The sequence below is a fragment of the Leptinotarsa decemlineata genome, unplaced genomic scaffold (genome assembly GCF_025532065.1).
Source record: "Leptinotarsa decemlineata unplaced genomic scaffold, Ldec_3_MD MMD2_tig00000882_RagTag_RagTag, whole genome shotgun sequence".
Classification (NCBI taxonomy): Eukaryota; Metazoa; Arthropoda; class Insecta; order Coleoptera; family Chrysomelidae; genus Leptinotarsa; species Leptinotarsa decemlineata.
Window position 1 is genome coordinate 9,047,012 of NW_027412556.1, and position 21,147 is coordinate 9,068,158.

The window sequence follows — 21,147 nt, forward strand, 5'->3', positions numbered from 1 at the left end:
TTCGCACAGACACCGCTCTTTTGAGAGCCTTGAGGATTCTTCTGTACTGCTTGTGTTCTGTCTTTAAAAAAATAGATTGTCTAAGAATATATAGTGATTATGATTGTTTTTTGACCGACTTGACTTTGGAAAATCTATTTTCCATATCGATTATTGTTTGTATATTTTTTAACCTCAATAATAACAGCTACAATTACTTAAGTCTATGTCACATTGTCAAAGTGCCTAAGGGCATCAATTGCCATCGTTTCTGAGACCCTGAGGTGCTAAAAAAATGTTGAATAAGTATTTCGTAAACAACTTGCAGGTGATATCCATTACTTCACTGTGCCTGTAGCCGATTTTAAGGAAGATTCAGCTCATAACTGGAGAAAGTTATTATATTAGTCAGAAATAGCCTTCAACATATTCAGTCTACCATAAACCGCGTGCTGAAAAATGAATATCGAAGAATTTAGAGAGTTCGGCAAAGCCAGTGTTGATTATATTGCGGATTACTTGGAAAATATAAGGAATATGTGAGTACTTTGATAAATATTCACTAATCGATGACATGTCCATTCTTTTCAAACTTTTGTAATTATAATTGATGTTATGTTATAACGCTTCATGCCCGAAATTTCCACAACAATTATATGGCATGAGCACACCGATATATCTACATCTCCAGCAATTTCTATAATAGTGATTCTGCATAACAATTTTCTTCACTTTCTCAACATTTCCATCGATTGTGGATGTGTTGTGGCTTCCAGGGCGAGCGTCGTCTTTGACATCTTTGTGAAAACGTAAATATTTTTATGACTCAGAGTACAATCACCGTATGCCACTGTCAACATTTCGAGTGTTTTTTTGGCACCCAATTCTATTTTTCATACGCGAAACCTTGAAATAATTTCAATGTATCAGTAATTTTGCACCATCTTGGCTATCAGATCAGTGTAATTGTCTGTATCGAATTATAACCGTTTATTTAGCATGACGTCTGTGTTATCTTCGACATCTTCATTTCTACAAAATGAATTTGATTACTTTGTCGATTTATATCAATTATCATTAATTCACTCACATTCAAAATTTTGTACTTCTTTCATTCACCTTTTTCTAAATGATTGCGGCAACACTGATGATACATGAAATTTATGACGTGTTAAAGTAAGAGGTGGATATGTCAACTTTGTCAGGGAAAAAACTAATAATGAGATCGATAAATATTCAAATCATGAATATTAAAGACTAACGAAGGTTCCAACAAGGTCTGTTACTTTTTTTTGAGGATAAAAGACAAGTACTATAAAATTTCGCACACTATACAGGAAAACACAGTATAAAATCAAAAATTATAAAACATACATATGTAAAACAAAAAACTCGAAGGAATTTGTATCAACACTTGAAGAAAACTTGAATAAATTAATATCATTCAAGTACTGATCTGAATGTTCTGGAATACAAGCGTTTTTTCAGATGTTCATTTTTTGTTTGAAGTATGGTAGTTTTCATATCAAAGATGTGATTTGGATAGAATAGCTATTCATTATATGATACCGTATCAAACCATGACCGTAAACGTACCGGCACATGCTAAAAATATTCTTTCATGCGGTTTATATGAAACAACGCCCACTAGACCGCTCCGTCACCGGTCCGGCACGTAGCGTAGCATGCACGTGCCATGAAAGTATTCGAGTCGAGAATAATTTGCCGGTGCTGATACGCAACGTGCATACGAAACGGTGTATAAACGGGTTATAAATCATTTTCAATTTTATTCGGCAATACATTCCATTGAAATGTAGATAATCTCACAGCCATATTCGTTCTTCGTGGTAAACTCTTCTACACGCTCACACTACACTGATGAGTAAGCCGAAAAAACATTCAATACTTCTCATTACCTATAGATGTCAAACGGGTATCTAACGCTCATCATACCCGTATGATACGGTCATTATACGTGTTGCTTACGGGCTTAGAACGCGGTTGATCTATTATAGTGGGCAAGGTAGACCGTGTCGTGTTATTTTCCGTGTCTGATACGGTCCTAGCACGGTCATGGTTGGTCCGGTATAGTGGGCAGAGACCTTAAAAGTAAAGTTTTATTTTGTAAGTGAAAACAAAATAAAACTTACTTTTAACAGAAATATCACACACATTTTTTTGTACAACTCTCCTGTTTTCATAATAAATTAGATAAATTAAATATTTCTCTAAAAACACATTTTGACATCTCTTGTCAATTAACTATTTTCATGTTATCGCATTTGCTGTGAAGTGCCCGTATCAGGTGACACCGAATCACCTGGGGCCTATAACACAACCACTACAAGTCTAACAAGTGTATGAATAAATTATACAAGTGTAGATATTCTCTAACATAAAGTAACTTGTAGTTACTAGTGGGCCACTGGTAATTACGGGACTTTCTCTACAATTGTAGTATCTTTTCGTAACACAAAAATGAGACTTGTACAGTCGTGTTACGAAATTGTCGACAATTGTAGACAATTTTCCACCTATCTTGATTTGATAAGTAGATTGTGCGTACTAGTGTAGTGAAGTCTTTCATCGTGAGCGTATATCTATAATTCGACTGTCGATATATGGTTAAGCAATTCGGATAGTGAAAACGAAAATGGTCATGCAGTATATCGCTATCGGGAGAGAAGTAACTTTGTCATACTGACAGACGGGGAATTTGTGGAAAGGTTCATACTTAGTGGACAACACTGTCAAAGTCTTCTTCAAGATATAGGTCCAGCCACAGCGAATATAACGATTCGAGGGAATGGCTTGTCACCATTACAGCAGCGGCGTATTGCTCTGCATTGGTTTGGAAACGGAAGGCAATACCATGGAGTTTGTGATATGCATGGAGAATCAAAAATGACCGTATGCAGTTGTGTTCACGAAGTTACTGCTGCCGTAAACGAAATAAAATTTGATGTATTAGTTCGATGGTCCGACAATACAGGGAAGGTGATAGAATGTTTTCATAATTGGGCAGGATTTCATGAAGCTAGCTTCAGCTTTACAGCATCGTTCTCTTCACTTCAAGAATTAAATGTTAATCTATGACATTGTCAACTCAGCTAGTTCAAATATATTACAAGGCTCTTTAACAATGCAAGGTATTAATATAGTTGTTTCAATTTTACTTTTCATATTATAATAATGTAATTAATGTTAGCCTTGAACAGACAGCGTGTTACTTCAGGGCTAGCACTAGAGTGCCACCAAGATTTAGCCAAAGCCTCGGTAGATAATAACATTATCCTGAGGTGGGTTAAAGGGCACGACAGGAGTAAAGGTACTCGCATTGCCGACTCTTTAGCCAAGGAAGCGGCTGGACTAAGAATTTTAGGACCCAGTGGCACCCTCGGCCTGATGACTTCGACAATTGCGGAACTAGTCAAATATTACACCCATGCTCAATCTTTAAAGAGATGGGATGAAATCAAAGGATGTAATCTTGCCAGGATCACCTTGGGCGACCCTGGGAAGCTGGCGCCGAAGAAATATCTGGCGATGACCAGGAAAAATCTACGCCTTAGAGTAGGATTTCCGACTGGTCACTGTCAGCTAAGGAAACACCTACATAATATGGGGCTAGTGGACACACCTCTATGCAGGATGTGTGAACAGGAAGATGAGACTGTCAGGCATGTTCTGTGTGAGTGCCCGGAGTTATCGTCAATAAGAGAGTGTGTGTTCGGCGAGTCTTGGCCTACACCTGCCGATATAAAGAAGATGTCTCCCAGCGACCTGTCCACCTTCCTGGAAAGGAAAGGATGGACGATGACCTAGGAGGACAACTCCTCGGGAGGATGTACAATGGGTCATATGTGGCCTAAGTGCGTGGGCTTACACTCACCCTCCCTACTCTACAGATACAGAGATACAGAATGTATCAGAATTTAATTGTATCTACATCTATGGTTCATAATAAAACTTTTTTGGAAATTGAATAATTATGTTTTGTTTATTGCTATTTGCTCGAAAAAAATCGTGTTGAAATTATTTTAAAAGGCTACTTTGTAAAATTCATCTTTTAATACTATTGACAACCAGTAAAAATGTAACTTTTTATGACGATTGTAGAAAAAAACAGTTTATGAGCTGTTAACAAAATTTTACGTGTTATTTGAATGAATAAAAGACTAAAGCTGATGATCAGTGATTTCGCAAAATAAGGGCTCGTGCGGGATTCGAACCCACGACCACCACGCGAATAAATTCAGTGTGGTAAGCTCTAACCAACTGAGCTAACGAGCCGCTGAAGACGTTGGTCATGACGATTTATTAAAACGCACTTAATGATATTCCTTCAGAACGAAGTTTGAAATAGAATATATTCAAAAAACATACCAATGTGAGTATTATGCTATCACATAGCGGTTATATAAACTTTCAAGTGGAAATCTGACGTTAGTGTTTTTGGAACACGTTCTGATGGATATTCATCAAGAATCGGTTGGACATCATAGACATAGAATTTTTTTGCCCGTTTCTGGGTAATACAATAACATAATTTGTTTTTTGATATTTTTGGAACATGTCAGAAATTGTATTTCGTTTAGTGGGTTGGCATATGAAATTGGTAAATGAAACGTAGAAAAACACCTGTAAATAGGGAACTATACAGCATAATAATTTGTGTCTATTTTGTTCTCCCAATTGCATTTTATATTAACAACTAAATGCGAGGTTCCAACTCTACCAATTCATTTCTTGATTGTTTTATTTTTCAGGAACGTACTCTCCTCGGTTGAGCCGGGATATCTGAGCAACGAACTCCCAGAGAAAACTCCTTTTTTTGGAGAACCTTGGCAGGGTGTTCTTTCGGACGTGGATAGAGTCATAGTACCAGGACTAACTCACTGGCAGTCACCGAATTTTCATGCATATTTTCCAACTGCAAATTCCTATCCTGGAGTGGTCGGCGAATTATTTTCAGCCGGTTTGGGGTGCATATCAACAGACTGGGTGAGAATACATCTCGAAATATCATTCTCAGAACTCAAAAATAGTGTTTTCCATAAGTGTCATCCAACAGTACTTCCGAACTTTGACAATTGATAACGGACGTCTTGTTGATGCTTCATCTGTCAAATTAGGTATTATCAGCCCGTTAGGCATTACACAACACGTGCATCCCATAATAAGCTGGGTTTATTTGGTCGAGTGTGAATAGGTGTGAGCCACAATAAACCCTTGCGGGTTGGACCTAACCTAACCTAACTGTAATTTCCATTTAACGGTATTCAGATGACAATTGAAAAATTAATGTTAACGGCCTCCGTCTGTTAAAATTTATTAACGGCCGACGGCCATTAAATATTCAAATATTGTTTTCAAACTTCATTCTGCTTATAACAAAAATGTTCATTTGATATCGCACTTGAGTTATTTTGGGCGGTAAATCGACACTCGCTGCACATGAGTCTCCCAATATTTCTGAAGAAATTTGATGTTGTCCCTCAATTTGTACAATTTCATCCACGGTCGTTGTTAAAGCGAACTTACGAACGCAAAAAACTGACGTTGTTGATAAATTTGTTGTTATATTGTTAAGCTGCTCCATTACAACACGATTTAGGGGTTTTTCTGTAGAATTACGATGGACGTGGTTTGTTCCTTTCTGGGAATCAAAATGTAATTTTTAAGCGGGATTACGAAAAGTTTTGAACGACACTCGACCGATAAGCAAATAACGAATTCGGTTGTTATAATCCCCAGCTGCGCCTCAGATTACAATATTCAACCTCATCCGTTATTTGCTACATATCGGCCTTGTAACGTTTATAACCATATCAAATTAGGTGTTCTGTTCAGGCAACGTACCGCGTTCCTAGCCCATTTTACAGACGTTTCAATCGTGCTACCGAGAAGACTATTCCACAGTATACTTATTTACAGTAATCCCACTTTGGTTGATTTTTTGTTTGAATTTTCTACAAGCTGACCCAGGAGTTGCAGTCTCAGGTCTTCGCAAACGACGAGTTCAAGACAGGCACGCAACCCTTCCATAGTTGTCGAATTTCATGGGTTTCACCCAACCTACTGTGGTATATTATTCTACAACTCATGAAAAAATGTTAAAGGTGGTCTCTTATTCCATCAAATTCTGATTGCAGGAATATTAATGGATGAGGCGTCCGTTCTTAGAAATATTCCACGTATTTTATTCGAAAGTGATCATTTTGTCAAATCTACAATAGCGTGTCGGATTAAGATAATTGTCACATTGGCAACAGTGCAAAATGCAATCATAACCACAGTTTACTGTGTCATAACCTTTTCGTTTCCTTTACTTTCGTCACATCCGAATATGAACATCTGCCGATTCCATGAATTTTTATAATCTACTTGAAACATAGTTCATCGTTGTCCAAATGATCTGGGTTACTTGAATATTACACAAATGCAAAATTATCATTTTTACAATTTCCTCAGGTGCCCAACATGGTTTTCATCGACTGTTTTTTTTGAGCGGTTTATATGAATAGTTGTTATGTTGAGCAGTGCTTAGACGCTTTGGTTGAGATTGTAGTAGGGAGAAATGTCATTAGTATCAAATACGTAGCATTGTAAAAACTGAAACTCTTGGACACCAACATCAAAGGGACCGACGCTAAGTGGGACTACTGTATACTGTGACTAGGTATTCGCTATGTGGTGGATAAATTTGAGTCCACTGGTTCAGTGACCGATTGACGTACGACCACGAAACGCAAGATTCCATAAAAATATCGCCGCTGTCTATTTTCATTATCTTTAATAATAGGACTACCGTAATTGTGGTATCATATGTAAAGCAATGGAACTCCATTTTAAGGTACGAACTGCAATTAATTTATTCTTATTGCATGACCAAGAGAAAGAGAAATTCATCACTGCTGTGAAAGTTTGGCTTTTCCAAGTACCGAACTGAACTGTTTCCAAATCCGAGGTTCAAAAGCACGTTGATGTAAGTTTTACCAGGGCCGCAATCAGGACGAAATATTATTGCAATGTATTCAAATTAAGACATTTGGAAATGATAATTTGCATTTGTCTGCTACCAACGGAAATTAGAAAAAAACATTTTAAAAATATCATAGAAGGTGACACAAAAGTACACATTATAATTAATCTAATGGTATAATAAAATCCATAGATTTGTAACAAAAATATATCTATATAAAACAACGATAAAAATAAAATAAATACAACAATAAAAATTAATTGGCGCTCCGGGAGACTTCATTGATTCCAGTGGCGCATTTGCTTTTTCAGCTGCAGGAAAACCCGGAAAAACCTGCAGCACCACATCATCTGAAGATCTTGATCTAACAATGTCCTCTCTCTCATAAAACAAAATGTAGGGTGTCTCCAGAGGCTCCAATAAATTCAATGCATCACCAGAACACTTCGTGACACGACTATTGTCAAACTTATACCAGGCCGTTTCTTCTTTGACCAAGGCGTAATAATGACCACATTCAACGCCAGAACCACAGTGAACAATGACTGCATGAATATTATAACAGTGGTCTGCTAGGTTGAAATGTTCATCTATTTCGAACCTTCCAAAGAGTTTCTTGCTTCCGTTAGAGGTTGAGTCTTGTTTGAAAATCATCAGTGTTATTATTAGATTGACTGGTGCCTCAGCTATACTTGTTTCCTTATAACAGTCAGTTAGTTTGGCGCATGTTTGACAATACAGTCGATCATCGCCTGTTAAAAATTCCATTTTCAGATGATTTAACAATAAGCTTTGCACGGACTGGTAATTAGTCGTATTAGGAAAAGCTAGATGAAGTTCCAGAAATTCACATAAGTTTTCAGTTCTTCTTGAACATTTACCACAAAGTAAACAAGTGAGGATTTTTCCAGCAAAATATTTACAAACACAAGACGAGATGGGTTGTACGGAATCATTCAGTCCAGAGCAGCTGGGAGTATTGATTTTGCTATTGTTTTGCTCACGAAGAGTATTCAACAAGAACCCCAAGAATTCGGAACAATCCTCTTGTTGTCCTAACGAGTATTCAGTGGACTTCAAAGACTCCAGGAAATCGGTTGGAGGGAAAGATGATACCTTCTTACGAAACTGCAGCTGCATGAACAGTTGTTTGAGTTTGATGAATAAGCAGGAAACATTCCCGTTCTCGTTCATTATTAAAACTTCGTTCTTGAAATTCTTCGTCATGAACAACACTTGTAAAATGCTATTCATGTAACAAGTGTTTCTTAAATTATCCAATCCAATTTTCTTCTCTAGATTTTTAGGACAACTCTCTACTGATTCGTAAGGAAGAACACGTTTCACATAATCTCCATAAGAACCATTTCTCAAGCTGCGATCGATCCTTCCAAGTGAAAAGGGGTTTCGTAGAGGGATCGATTCGGCTCTTGCTTCAAGAAGCGCTTCCACTGAAATGGTACCAATTCTACGAGGAATGCAACTCATTTTTGGGGCCAAGAATGACCTGAGTCTACTGGTATAATATAAAAAAAAATTGTGATGTTTGTCAGGAACTTTCTATAACAAGTATTTTTTTGAAGTTGGTTAACAATGTTACAAGGTGAATTCCATCAGTTTGGACTTGCATTGTCTAATATAAATAGCTAATTAAAATGAATAGCTGATAAAGAAACCCTGAAATGAAGTGACAATAAAATAAAAACTGAGTGGAAAATTAAACAATTAAAATGAAATCAAAGTAAAGATTGAAAGATTTCAAGGAAAGTTACTTCACGACGTTTCGTTTGTAAGTATCCACAATCGTCTTCGGGTGATGGCTGGACTATACCTCCGAGAGATGACTATTTATAGGTCATTCGAGGGCTTTCACTCATCCTCTCTTACCTCGCTCCGTTTCACCGGTTTAGCCGGAGAAAACCGTTTGACGGAAGTTGACCGTTTTCCGCTTGATTATGGGTTTCCATATGTTGCGTATATCTACGCTAGCTTGGCTGAATGCATCGTTAGACAACATATATGCAGCTTCTTCAAACTTCCTTCTAAATCAGTGTTCCTGCCTGTGGATGATCTCTGCTTTGGACCACTTGATATTATGTTGATGAGCCAAACATGCTCTACTGTTCCCGATTTGTTGGTTTCTCCTCGCTGTGTGTTTGGCAATGACCTCTCTGTTTTACCAATATAGGACTTGCCGTACTCACAGGGTAACTGGTAAATGCAATTCTTGGAATCGCAGTCCACGTTTGGTGACCTGATTTTCGTGAGGCTGCTACAGATGGTGTTTCCGTATCTAAAGCAGGTTCTAATGTTATACTTGGATCCAATTCTTCTTATTCTTTCCAACAATCATCTGATGTAGGGGAGTGCAAGCACTGGCCTCTTCCTTGCGAGCCTCTTGATGTTTTCTAGCCAAAGTATGTTCCACCATCATCACCATCATTTTTAATGATGCCTAGTTCCTTCTCGAGACTTTTCTTCGTATTACAGAGCTCTAAAGAACGGTCTTTTGACGTCTTGATGATTCCTCTTTTGGTATATTGAGGGTGGTTGGATAACTGATACTGTTCGGTGTGAGCTTCGTTCGGTTTTGAAAGTTGTAAATGTTGCAAAATAGCTTTCAATGCGGCCAGTATCAAACTTTTCAGACATTGGTCCATATCATAGACCTATAGACATACGCATTTTTTTTAAGTAGCACCATATTCAATAGTGCTTTTGAAATATGGTAACATGTGAGGCAGTTCATTTTTTTACACCGTTCCAGTGCACATTTAGGAAAACTGTAAGTTTTTCATATTCCAGTATCCAATTAATCCCTGTCACTGCTTGAAGAATACTTCTTGCTTGTGGGGTGGAGGAATATTAAACTTCAGCGTCAATCGCCAAGTGACAACCTTTGGATTATTCTAATCATATTTGGCCCATTTTAGGTCAAACCACAAGCTCATTCATCGTTTGTGTAATCATTCGATAATCATAATTGTAAAGAAATTCTTTCTTGGATTTGAAATTTTTACATTCCCTTGCAACCAAGATTTTTCATTTCAAAAATCATTCTGCATATTGCATTTCATTTAAGTAGTCACACGAGTTTCATTTCCAGGAATCCAATCCAGCATGCGTCGAATTAGAAGTTAGAATGATGGACTGGCTGGCTAAAATGTTAGGCTTACCCAATCACTTCCTGAATGAATCAGAAGGACCAGGAGGAGGAGTGATACAGGTAGGTACCGACAACAAGAACTGGATGATAAATGATTCGAATATCTGCATTTCAGAATGCAGCAAGTGAATCTACGCTGGTTGGTTTGCTGTCAGGAAAACAGAGAACAATCAAAACCATTCTAAACGAGAATCCCAAACTGACAGCAAATGAAGTTAAGGAAAAGTTGATAGCATACACATCCAAGGAATCCAATTCGTCTGTTGAAAAGGCCAGTTTGCTGGCTTCTGTACCTATGAGACTCCTTTCAACAGATGATAATTGTAGCTTACGAGGAAAGGTTCTCCAGGAGGCAATAAATGAGGATAGAGCCGCAGGACTGATACCTTGTTGTGTAGTTGCTAGTTTGGGAACAACGGGAACTTGTGCCTTCGATGACTTGGAAGAACTCGGTAAAATTTGCGCGAAGGAAAATATGTGGCTGCATGTTGATGCTGCCTATGCTGGAGCAGCCTTAGTTTGTCCGGAATATAGATATCTAATGAAAGGTGAAATATTTCGTTCATGATTTATGAGATAATTACTATATTTTTTTGATCGATTCCATTTGCAAAAATGACACAAGTATTGTTCAGAACTAGATGTGACCAGAGTAGTATTCTTGGAAATAAATATGACTAGCCCCAAGAATTTGAATAGTTCATCATGAAAAAAAGCACGTTGATTCTGCGACGGCATTCATATATTTTTGTGTTTCAACTCAGAAGTTATTACAATGTGTTAAAACAACGATAAAAATAAAATAAATACAACAATAAAAATTAATTGGCGCTCCGGGGCGACTTCATTGATTCCAGTGGCGCATTTGCTTTTTCAGCTGCAGGAAAACCCGGAAAAACCTGCAGCACCACATCATCTGAAGATCTTGATCTAACAATGTCCTCTCTCTCATAAAACAAAATGTAGGGTGTCTCCAGAGGCTCCAATAAATTCAATGCATCGCCAGAACACTTCGTGACACGACTATCGTCAAACTTAAATCAGTCCGTTTCTTCTTTGACCAAGGCGTAATAATGACCACATTCAACGCCAGAACCACAGTGAACAATGACTGCATGAATATTATAACAGTGGTCTGCTAGGTTGAAATGTTCATCTATTTCGAACCTTCCATAGAGTTTCTTGCTTCCGTTAGAGGTTGAGTCTTGTTTGAAAATCATCAGTGTTATTATTAGATTGACTGGTGCCTCAGCTATACTTGTTTCCTTATAACAGTCAGTTAGTTTGGCGCATGTTTGACAATACAGTCGATCATCACCTGTTAAAAATTCCATTTTCAGATGATTTAACAATAAGCTTTGCACGGACTGGTAATTAGTCGTATTAGGAAAAGCTAGATGAAGTTCCAGAAATTCACATAAGTTTTCAGTACTTCTTGAACATTTACCACAAAGTAAACAAGTGAGGATTTTTCCAGCAAAAGATTCACAAACACAAGACGAGATGGGTTGTACGGAATCATTCAGTCCAGAGCGGCTGGGAGTATTGATTTTGCTATTGTTTTGCTCACGAAGAGTATTCAACAAAAACCCCAAGGATTCGGAACAATCCTCTTGTTGTCCTAACGAGTATCTAGTGGACTTCAAAGACTCCAGGAAATCGGTTGGAGGGAAAGATGATACCTTCTTACGAAACTGCAGCTGCATGAACAGTTGTTTGAGTTTGATGAATAAGCAGGAAACATTCTCGTTCTCTTTCATCATTAAAACTTCGTTCTTGAAATTCTTCGTCATGAACTCAGAAGTGCTCATAATTGAATTGAATCCTCCAATTATTTTTCACGATATCGCTGAATGACATCCACGAATTGATAACGATTGAGAACTGTAAATTATGAGTCTTATGAATGATTGATATATTTGATATTCAATCCTGTGTTCAGAGGACCTACAAAAGGTATGACATCTGGACATATCATTTTTTTGTCGTTTCTGGCCCAAAATCTATCTATTGATTTTCACTAGTTCGTACTTCCATTGTCTACTATATAAAATGATTTGAAATCTTTGGAATAACTAAAAAAGACGAATTAAAAATGAAAAGATGAAAATTCGTCTTTTTTAGTTGTTCCAGGGATTTCAAATCATTATATATAGTAGACAATGGAAGTCCGAACTAGTGAAATTCATCATGAAACATTGTCATTCACCTTCAAACTATTATTGATGTTGATTCTGAAAGACCGTTCCCTGCAAGTGGCCGTCGATGGATATCTCTCGAATACTTTCACCATCAACGCTGGTGTTCCCCAGGGATCCATATTATCTCCACCCTCTTTTTAGGGTCTAACCCTTCTGGATCTGTACGTTGAGGAGGTTGCGTTAATGGCCATCGTACGATTGCGCACGACTGGTGTGAACCTCGAAGTAGGAATGGGTCAATTGAGGCTGGGCCAATGTCGAGAAGCGCTTACTGCGCAACCTCTACTGCAGGCAACTAGTGATGCAAATGAACCCAGGTTTGTGTTTAATAAACCCTACAAAATACAAATTGAGCAGAACACAGAGTCAGATGCTACAAATGCAATACGGATTTATACAGACGGCTCAAAAACCAAAGAAGGCTCAGGATGTGGAGTGTACTCCAGATCACTAAGCCTAAGGATTAAGTGGGGAATGGGAAGTAATACCAGCGTGGTCCGAACAGAACTGTCATGTATCTCAATCGCCACAAAAGAAATAACCAAGAAAGTGGCACCCACGGTCTGATGACTTCAACAATTGCGAAACTAGTCAAATGTTACACCCATACTCAATCCTTGAAGAGATGGGATGGAATCAAAGGATGTAATCTTGCCAGGATCACCTTGGGTGACCCTGGGAAGCTGGCGCCGAAGAAATATCTGGCAATGACCAGGAAAAATCTACGCCTTACAGTAGGATTTCTGACTGGCCACTGTCAACTAAGGAAACACCTCCATAATATGGGGCTAGTGGACACACCTCTAGGCAGGATGTGTGAACAGGAAAATGAGACTGTCAGGCACGTCCTGTGCGAGTGCCCGGAGTTATCGTCAATAAGAGAGTGTGTGTCCGGCGAGTCTTGGCCTACACCTGCCGAAATAAAGACTATATCTCCCAGCGACCTGTCCACCTTCCTGGAAAGGACAGGATGGACGATGACCTAGGAGGACAACTCCTCGGGAGGATGTACAATGGGTCACATGTGGCCTAAGTGGGTGGGCTTACACTGACCCTCCCTACTCTACAGATACAGATACCCTCTTTTATTGTATGTCCACGACTTAGTAGAAAAAACCAAGAATCCAATATATTGCTTTGCTTACGACAGCACACTTGTGTCGTCATTCTAGGACATTGACTGCGGATACACATCTTCACCGGCAGCAGGAGGTGGCATATCGCAATGGGGATCTAGATAGACTGTGGTTGCTTATCGTTCTGAGGTTCGACTCAGTACAACTCGTACTTCACTCTCCAGGAACTCTTTCATCTGGAGAACTACGTTTATGCGGAAAAAACGTTTTTCCAAATGGATTTAATCTCCAGTGATCCAATCTCTACTTTCGCACAGGCACCGCTCTGGGAGCGCCTCAAGGATTTTTCTCTAGTGCTTGTTGTTTGTCCTTGAAAAAACTATTTAGACTTCTTTTCTCACGAAGATGTCACTTTTCAAAGATACTTTCCTGTGTCATGAGATTGGACTGCCTTGAGATGAATCGGTGAAAATCACGTTCTTAACTATTTTGTTAACATAAAAATAGTCGGGTGTTAATGATCTTTGTTATGAAACAGGAATAACCCAACTGATTTTCCCAACCATCTGTTCATTTACTAACTTGTTACAAACGGGAAATATTGATTTCTGGCGAATCACATTAAATTAACTCAACAGAAAATACATAATTTCTGCGACATTAATTAACGAGAATTTCAACTTGAGGTTGAGCGTTGAGATAAGAATTTGCGGTTTTAACATGGAATTGTCGCTGCTCAATAATTCTCATTACTTTTTCTGTACAAACCACATAGAAATTTCTTCAGTTTCTGTAGAGGAATATTTTACGATTTGAAACTCTTGTGAGACCATCTCAAGAAATTCATCACTGCTGTGAAACTATTTCCAAATCCGAGGTTCAAAAGCACGTTGATGTAAGTTTTACCAGGGCCGCAATCAGGACGAAATATTATTGCAATGTATTCAAATTGATAAATTTGGAAATGATAATTTGCAGTTCTCTAATACCAACGGAAATTGTAAAAAAAACATATTGAAAATATTATAGAAGGTGACGCAAAAGTATACATACAATTAATCTGATGGTATTAAATAAAAAATTGAAATTGTGATGTTTGTCAGGACTTTCTTTAGTATTTTTTTGAAGTTGCTTGACAATGTTTCACGGTGAATTCCATCAGTTTGGACTTGCATTGTCTAATATGATACAATATCATTTGAAATCCCTGAAAGAAGGAAAACATTTGTTTCGTTTGTTAGTATCCACAATCGTCTCCGGGTCTCCGGGTCTGTTCATTTACTAAATTGTTACAAACGGGAAACATTGATTTCTCGCGAATCACATTAAATTAACTCAACAGAAAATACGTAAATTCTGCGTCATTAATTTACGAGAATTTCTACTCGAGGTTGCGCGTTGAGATAAGAATTTGCAGTTTTGACTTGGAATTGTTCCTGTTTAATAATAATTCTCATTAGTTTTCTGTACAAACCACATAGAAATTCCTTCAGTTTCTGTAGAGGAATATTTTATGATTAAAAACTTTCATGAGACCATCCCAAATAATTTGAGAAGAAATACGTATTTTTTCAAATCATGACATATTATTTTCTATTGATAACAACAGAAATTGAACCAATATTTGAAGTGGTATTAAATATATGAAAATTATCGATACACATAATACTAATTCACTAAGTCATATATTTTTTTAATTTTTTTTTTTATTCAAGCTCTCTATAATATTTGCTGTATACACGTTTTGATAAACCGAAGCATTGATTGAGTACATGCTTCCTCCCGCATGCATGACTTTATCGTCAGTAATTTCTCGTATTTTGATCATCGTTTTGCATTAACTACTACACATCATTTTGTCCGAACAAAATGGAAAATGGTTTTTCACAATAGATTCCTCCGCATTTATTTATTTCATTGAAAATGCCCAAAACAGTATTGGCAATGATTTTGCCCTATCACAATTTGAAAACTTTTATTTTACCCCTCTTGTAATAAAATACAGATGTCCTATCATAGCCAGTTATTGCGTGTAAAAATAGTACATGATTTTGACACTTTGCAATAGTAGATAAACTTTTTGATGAATATATTTCCGATTGATGTTGAGCTTTTCCTGGTTTCGAGAAGAAAATAGTTTTTTCAGTTGGAGTTCGCACAGTGAGTAATACGAGTAAGTCTACATCTTCACCAACAACAATAGTTGTATTTGTCAAATTGAATTGCTCTTTTGCTGTATCAATTATCAATACATCAGCATCATCATTAGCTTGTTTTATTCACCAATATATTTTCAGTAGTGAATTTTGCTTTCAACATTGAAATGAACCTAGACTTTTTGTGAGTATTTGTAAGAAACTTTTGTTGACTGGTTGGAACTGTCATATTTTCATAAAATAAAATATCAATTGATGTAGATGTTGCTAAAGTTCGACGACGTTGTTCTGCAGCTTTGGTATTTCTCGTGCAATTATTATAGCCATTAAATACGACAGTAACTCTGGAACCAAAATGTCGACGTACATACTGTACATATTTATCTAAGACCACGATAAATGTTTCTCCGCTATCCCACACAACGCGATGTAGTAAGTATCCTCCGTCAATGATGTATGTCGCATTTGTGTTGTTCATATGAAAATCTACCTTTTTGAAACAATCGTAAATGGCAGGCTTCTGTGTTTTACGCATCCCGATGTCATCAAACAACGATAAAGGATAGAAAGATAATTCATATACATTGACCAATAGAAAAATATTTTAACATATATTACAACTACAGAGATGTATATACGTGGTGTACTCATGCATATTATGACGATTACAACTTTTACAACTTTTTGAATCGTTATATCTCAAAAACAGTGGCTTGTAAAGAAAAAAACTATAGATACATTTTTTGTAGATAAGTTGATGGTCTAAAATTTTGGTCTGAAGCATTTTTATGCTGCGGAAATTAGCAAAAAACTAATTTTTTTGACCTATGACCTTAAATAAAAAATTTTCCATACGAGGGAAAGATGGGAAACTTTGGAATTTCATTTTTGATCATATTTCAAACAACCTTACCGATTTTCAACTCGGTGTGAATTTAGGTAGCTTTACTCTTATTTTTTGGTCTAATTTGACCGGACTAATGCAGGATTTTTTAGTGATAGTCTTCATTTTACTTCATTCACCTGGTGAATTGAAAAAATTACCAATTTTTTTTGAAACTTTCCTATATCTGCAATAGTGTTTTTTGCATCTATATTTTCATATCTCACCGTTTAAAATTTTTAATCGACAATGTTTTTGATATTTTTTTGAAAAAAGCGGTAAAAAAAACAGAGCTTTTGGAACAAGCTAATATCGATAGAGTGGCTGATCAAAGTATGTGAATAATGAAAGTTAACATTTTTCAGGCATCGAATACGTGGACTCTTTCAACTTCAATCCCCACAAATGGTTCCTCGTCAACTCTGACTGTTCGGCAATGTGGTTCAAAAATACTAATGACGTAGAGGCAGCGTTCAAGCTGCAATCATCGATGATCAAGGATCCTACATTCAAACCACAAATTGAAGACTGGCAGATACCAACATCAAGACGTTTCAGAGCTCTTAAGCTGTGGTTCGTTATGAGAATATACGGGGTAGAAGGGATTCAGAAATATATCCGCGAACAGGTATCTTTGGCGAAATACTTGGAAAGTCTGGTGAGGGAAGACGACAGATATGAGTTGCTGGTATCAAGTTTGGGAGTAGTCTGTTTTCGATTGAAAGGTGACGATTCACTGACACAGCTCCTTCTGGATAGGATAGCTGAAAGCAAGAAACTCTACATCATGCCCTATTACTACCATAAGAATTTTGTGGTCAGGTTTGTTATCTGCAGTAGGCTAACCACAACACACGACATTGATTTTGCTTGGCATGAAATCAGTTCTATAGTGGAGGAAATAAGTAATGGAGTTGTAACATCATCCACGGAATGTGAGAAACCAAGAAATGAAAATACACCTGCAGATCCATTGACGAAAGCTATGAAAGGCTTTTCTACGGAAAAAAAAGAAAAATTTAAACTTGGACTGTTCCTGTGAGTTATCCATGATGAAATTCATTTCCCAGTATTATATTTGATGTAAGATGTTATAAATAAATGAAATCAGTTTGTTATTATAATCTCCCACAAATAAATAGGATTCTGTGTAGTGCTGGAGAAGCTATTTAGTGAAATACATATTGCGATTTTGTGAAACTGTTAAGAAAAATCTCACAATGAAGTGCTTCTTGAATGAGCTCCATATTACTGAAGCTTCTGGACCTGAACCTGCTTTGTAATCAAAAAAGCGCTTGGAAAATTACATCAATGGAGGCTGTTAAATTTGTTCCACAGAAAGAATTTTTTTCCAACAGTTCAATACAGATTATCTATACTTATAGATCACTATAAGATCACTATACTTATCACTCACTCAACACTCAATAATTCCTCTATGTTCCTCCATACTGGTGAGTCCTAGGAAGCTAAAATTCGGTATATGGGTGCTTCTTAGGTCTTGTTTCAGAACAAAACACAATCACTACAAAACATAATTAAGGCACTCTAAGAGCGATGCCTGTGCGAAGGTAGTGATTCACATTGGATTTGAATCGCTGGAGATAAAAACCATTTGGAAAAACGTTTTCAGGGAGTAAATTCCGCATTAACGCAGTTCTCCAAATGGAAGAGTTCTTTTACAGTCAAGTTCGAGGTGTACTGAGTTGAACCTTGTCCGTCGTGTATTTCTGTTATGTACCTTTGAATACTTCCCGTGAAAGTATCTATAGAAGAGAGACAATTCTCCAACCTTTCTTCGATCTTCCAGACTATTGAGGTTGCAAGGGATGTTCGCGTCTCCAACCAGGAGGATGACCCTTTTCTGGATGGAATCCAGCATCTTTTGAGTACGCTTAGGGGCGGAGCTCCATACATCAATCAATAAATCAAAAATATACTTTATTGTCAAAGAAAAAAATTCTTATTAACAAAGCCTAAATGAATAAAAAAAAAACAGTCAATTCACAGCAACAATGGAACAATATAGATTCTAACGCTACATGTAGACAGGACATAAGATTCCACAAAGCAGTTGAGAATTGATTTACATGTATAGATAAAATAAATAAATCAGTCGGTTCGACCTCAAAGGTTCAGGTACTCAAAATCTGTCTTCAATATATTCTTCCAAGCTATAATATGCTTTCGTGAGTAAAAGTTCCTCCACACGATTTCGGAATGTTTTTGACTCTATTATACTTTTCATTTCAAATGGTAGATGACTGAATATCTCCCGACTCTCAAATATTATGGAATTTTTTGTTAATGTTGAAGTTGGCTTTGGCAGAGGTATATTGGCATTTTGCCGGGTGTTATATATTCTTTCTGATGGAAAGAGTATTTTTTCTCATTTGAATTAGACATACTGTTTCTAGAATGAAGATGCAGTAGATTGTAAGTATTCCACTATTTATGAAGGGTGGTCTACAGTGGTCCATACGCTTGGCTCAACATATATATCTTATCGCCCTTTTTTGTAGAACAAACACTGATTGCATCAACTACTTGCTACATAAACCCCAGAAAGCGATACCATACCTCAGATGAGACTCGACTAGTGAAAAGTAAGATATTTTTTCTGCTACTATTCCCAACTCCTTGGTGATGACCTTGATAGCGTAGCAGCCTGATAGAAGTTTTTTGTTGAGATGTTTTACTTGTTCATCAAACTTCAGGGTATTATCAATCCATAATCCCAAGAATTTGGTGCATGTCTTAGGTTTCCCGAAACAAATTTGAAAGAAATTATGTTTTATTCACACTGAAACATAAAGAATTGGAATCACACCAAGATTTGACTTTCTCTAAATCAGTTTGTTGTGGAATTGGCCGCGGTGGTAGTGCGCCCGACTCACAATCGGAAGACCGTGGGTTCGATTCCTGCCTCGACCAGATATTTTTCTCGAGAGAATTTATCTGGTTGAAGCTGGGATGATTCTGCAACCGTGTTAGGAATCACACGTTAAAAGGTAAGACCTCGTTAGTCCTTAGCTCGCACAAGTTTCTCAACTTCTGAGAGTTGTCGTTCGTATGGGGGCGACAGTTGATTAACGGAAAAACAGATTTAAACAGAATTATATGTCTCAGAGAGTCTGTATTATTTCCATGACATGAGAACAATACTCCGAAGAAGGTATGATTTGCGCTTCATGGAGCATCAGAAGTGTCTGAGGTGTGTTCAATTTTCTGGTGCGGAACAGTGTTTCAAGCTTTTGAGAAGCAGCCTTTGTACTTTCAGCCCAAAACTTATCGAAGCAGAAAATGGAATTGTCTGATCTGATATTATTATATCCGATTCGAAGACATTAACCATTTCGAAGAAAATCAATGCCTGGGTTTTCGTGACATTGAATTGAACCTTGTTATTTTCACTCCAATTCGAAATTACTCCAAGATCCTCATTAGATTACGCTGCTACCGGTGAAGATGTGCATCCGCCGTCGATAATCCAAATGGAATGACGAAACAAGGGTGCTGTCGTCAGCAAAGCAATATATTGTATCCTTGGTTTTTTCCAATAAGTCATTGATGTACAATAGAAAGAGGGTTGCAGACAATATAGCTACAGCGCTACAACTCTTGAGTCTCCATGTTTCTCGATTGCGTTATTCCATACATGGTTGACATAGGATAGAAGGTCGCCTGTTGATCTTTGTTTCCGAAAGCCATATTGATGATCGTTCAAGATATTGAAGCCTTCCAAATATTTAAGGATATGGTGGTTGACGGCTTTCTCCATGATTTTTGATATCACCGATAGCAAAGCGACTGGTCTATAGTTATTTGGAAGATTTTTCTTGCCTTTTTTGTAGGACAGGTTGGAAAGTCTGCAAAATACTGGTGCGAGTTCATTTGCGCACTTTTTAAGTACGATGAGGGCCGCTTCATCAGGACCAGAGGCCTTTTTGATATCGGGCTGTTTCAGAATTCACCTGACTAGACGTTGTCGAAAAGTAATTTCCGGCATTGTGAATTCTAGTGTGGGAATAGTGGGTGGTACCTTTCCCAGAAAGAAGACTATGGAGTGGGACGCAAATTGTTAAGCTAATAGATTTACTTTTTCTATGGCTATTGTTGCAATTGAACCATCCGCTTCCGTTAGTGGTAGAATTGTGGATTTTGTAAAGTTTAGATCAATAGCTCTATTAGCTACCGACGAGAATGATCTAGACCCCTTGGAATGGGCAGGCAGTTCATCCCTTATTCTCTGATTTTCATTTCTTTGTTTTCATTTATCCTAAGTTTGCAGCTGTTGCGAGCATCAACAAACCCAGTTTGGTTTTCGGCACTGGGATTTTTGCGCCACTACCGGTAGGTGAGATTTCTGGAGGCGAAACACACTCAGTAAGGACAGTTGCGTCCATAAAACAAAATTATCTTTCCATCACTGTTTCTCCATGTCCTTGAATTTCCTGTGGATAAATTATTGCATCATTGCATTTGTGCGCGGAGCCAGCCTAAAATATGTGCAAGAAATATTTCATATGAGTACAGAGTGTCATGAAGACAGCTGCAAATCAACATCACTACATAGTATGAAACACAGTCGCTTCCCGCTATCTGTCTCGATGTATGCTTGCTCTTTTAAACTATACAATGGATTTTGATGCATCTTTTTCAATAGATAAAGTGATTCAAGAGAAAGGCATGATATAG

At 37.4% G+C, this 21,147-nt stretch overlaps 1 protein-coding gene across 1 annotated transcript; it reads left to right on the forward strand.

Annotated features, from left to right (window-relative positions):
• Positions 1-328: 328 nt before the first annotated feature.
• LOC111507384 (aromatic-L-amino-acid decarboxylase) lies at positions 329-17,593 on the forward strand. The gene is made up of 5 exons (XM_023162684.2): positions 329-518; positions 4,752-4,986; positions 10,074-10,193; positions 10,249-10,681; positions 16,815-17,593. Exons 1-5 carry the CDS (start codon positions 439-441, stop codon positions 17,489-17,491), a joined length of 1,545 nt encoding a protein of 514 aa, XP_023018452.2. The 5' UTR covers positions 329-438; the 3' UTR covers positions 17,492-17,593.
• Positions 17,594-21,147: the final 3,554 nt, after the last annotated feature.

What these genes read in the sequence shown, in the direction of transcription:
- LOC111507384 (XM_023162684.2), top strand. Translation starts at nt 439, where the DNA reads ATGAATATCGAAGAATTTAGAGAGTTCGGCAAAGCCAGTGTTGATTAT. An exon ending in GGTGCATATCAACAGACTGG is followed by an intron (nt 4,987 to 10,073) that starts GTGAGAATACAT and finishes TTTCATTTCCAG; the next exon opens with GAATCCAATCCAGCATGCGT. An exon ending in CAGGAGGAGGAGTGATACAG is followed by an intron (nt 10,194 to 10,248) that starts GTAGGTACCGAC and finishes TCTGCATTTCAG; the next exon opens with AATGCAGCAAGTGAATCTAC.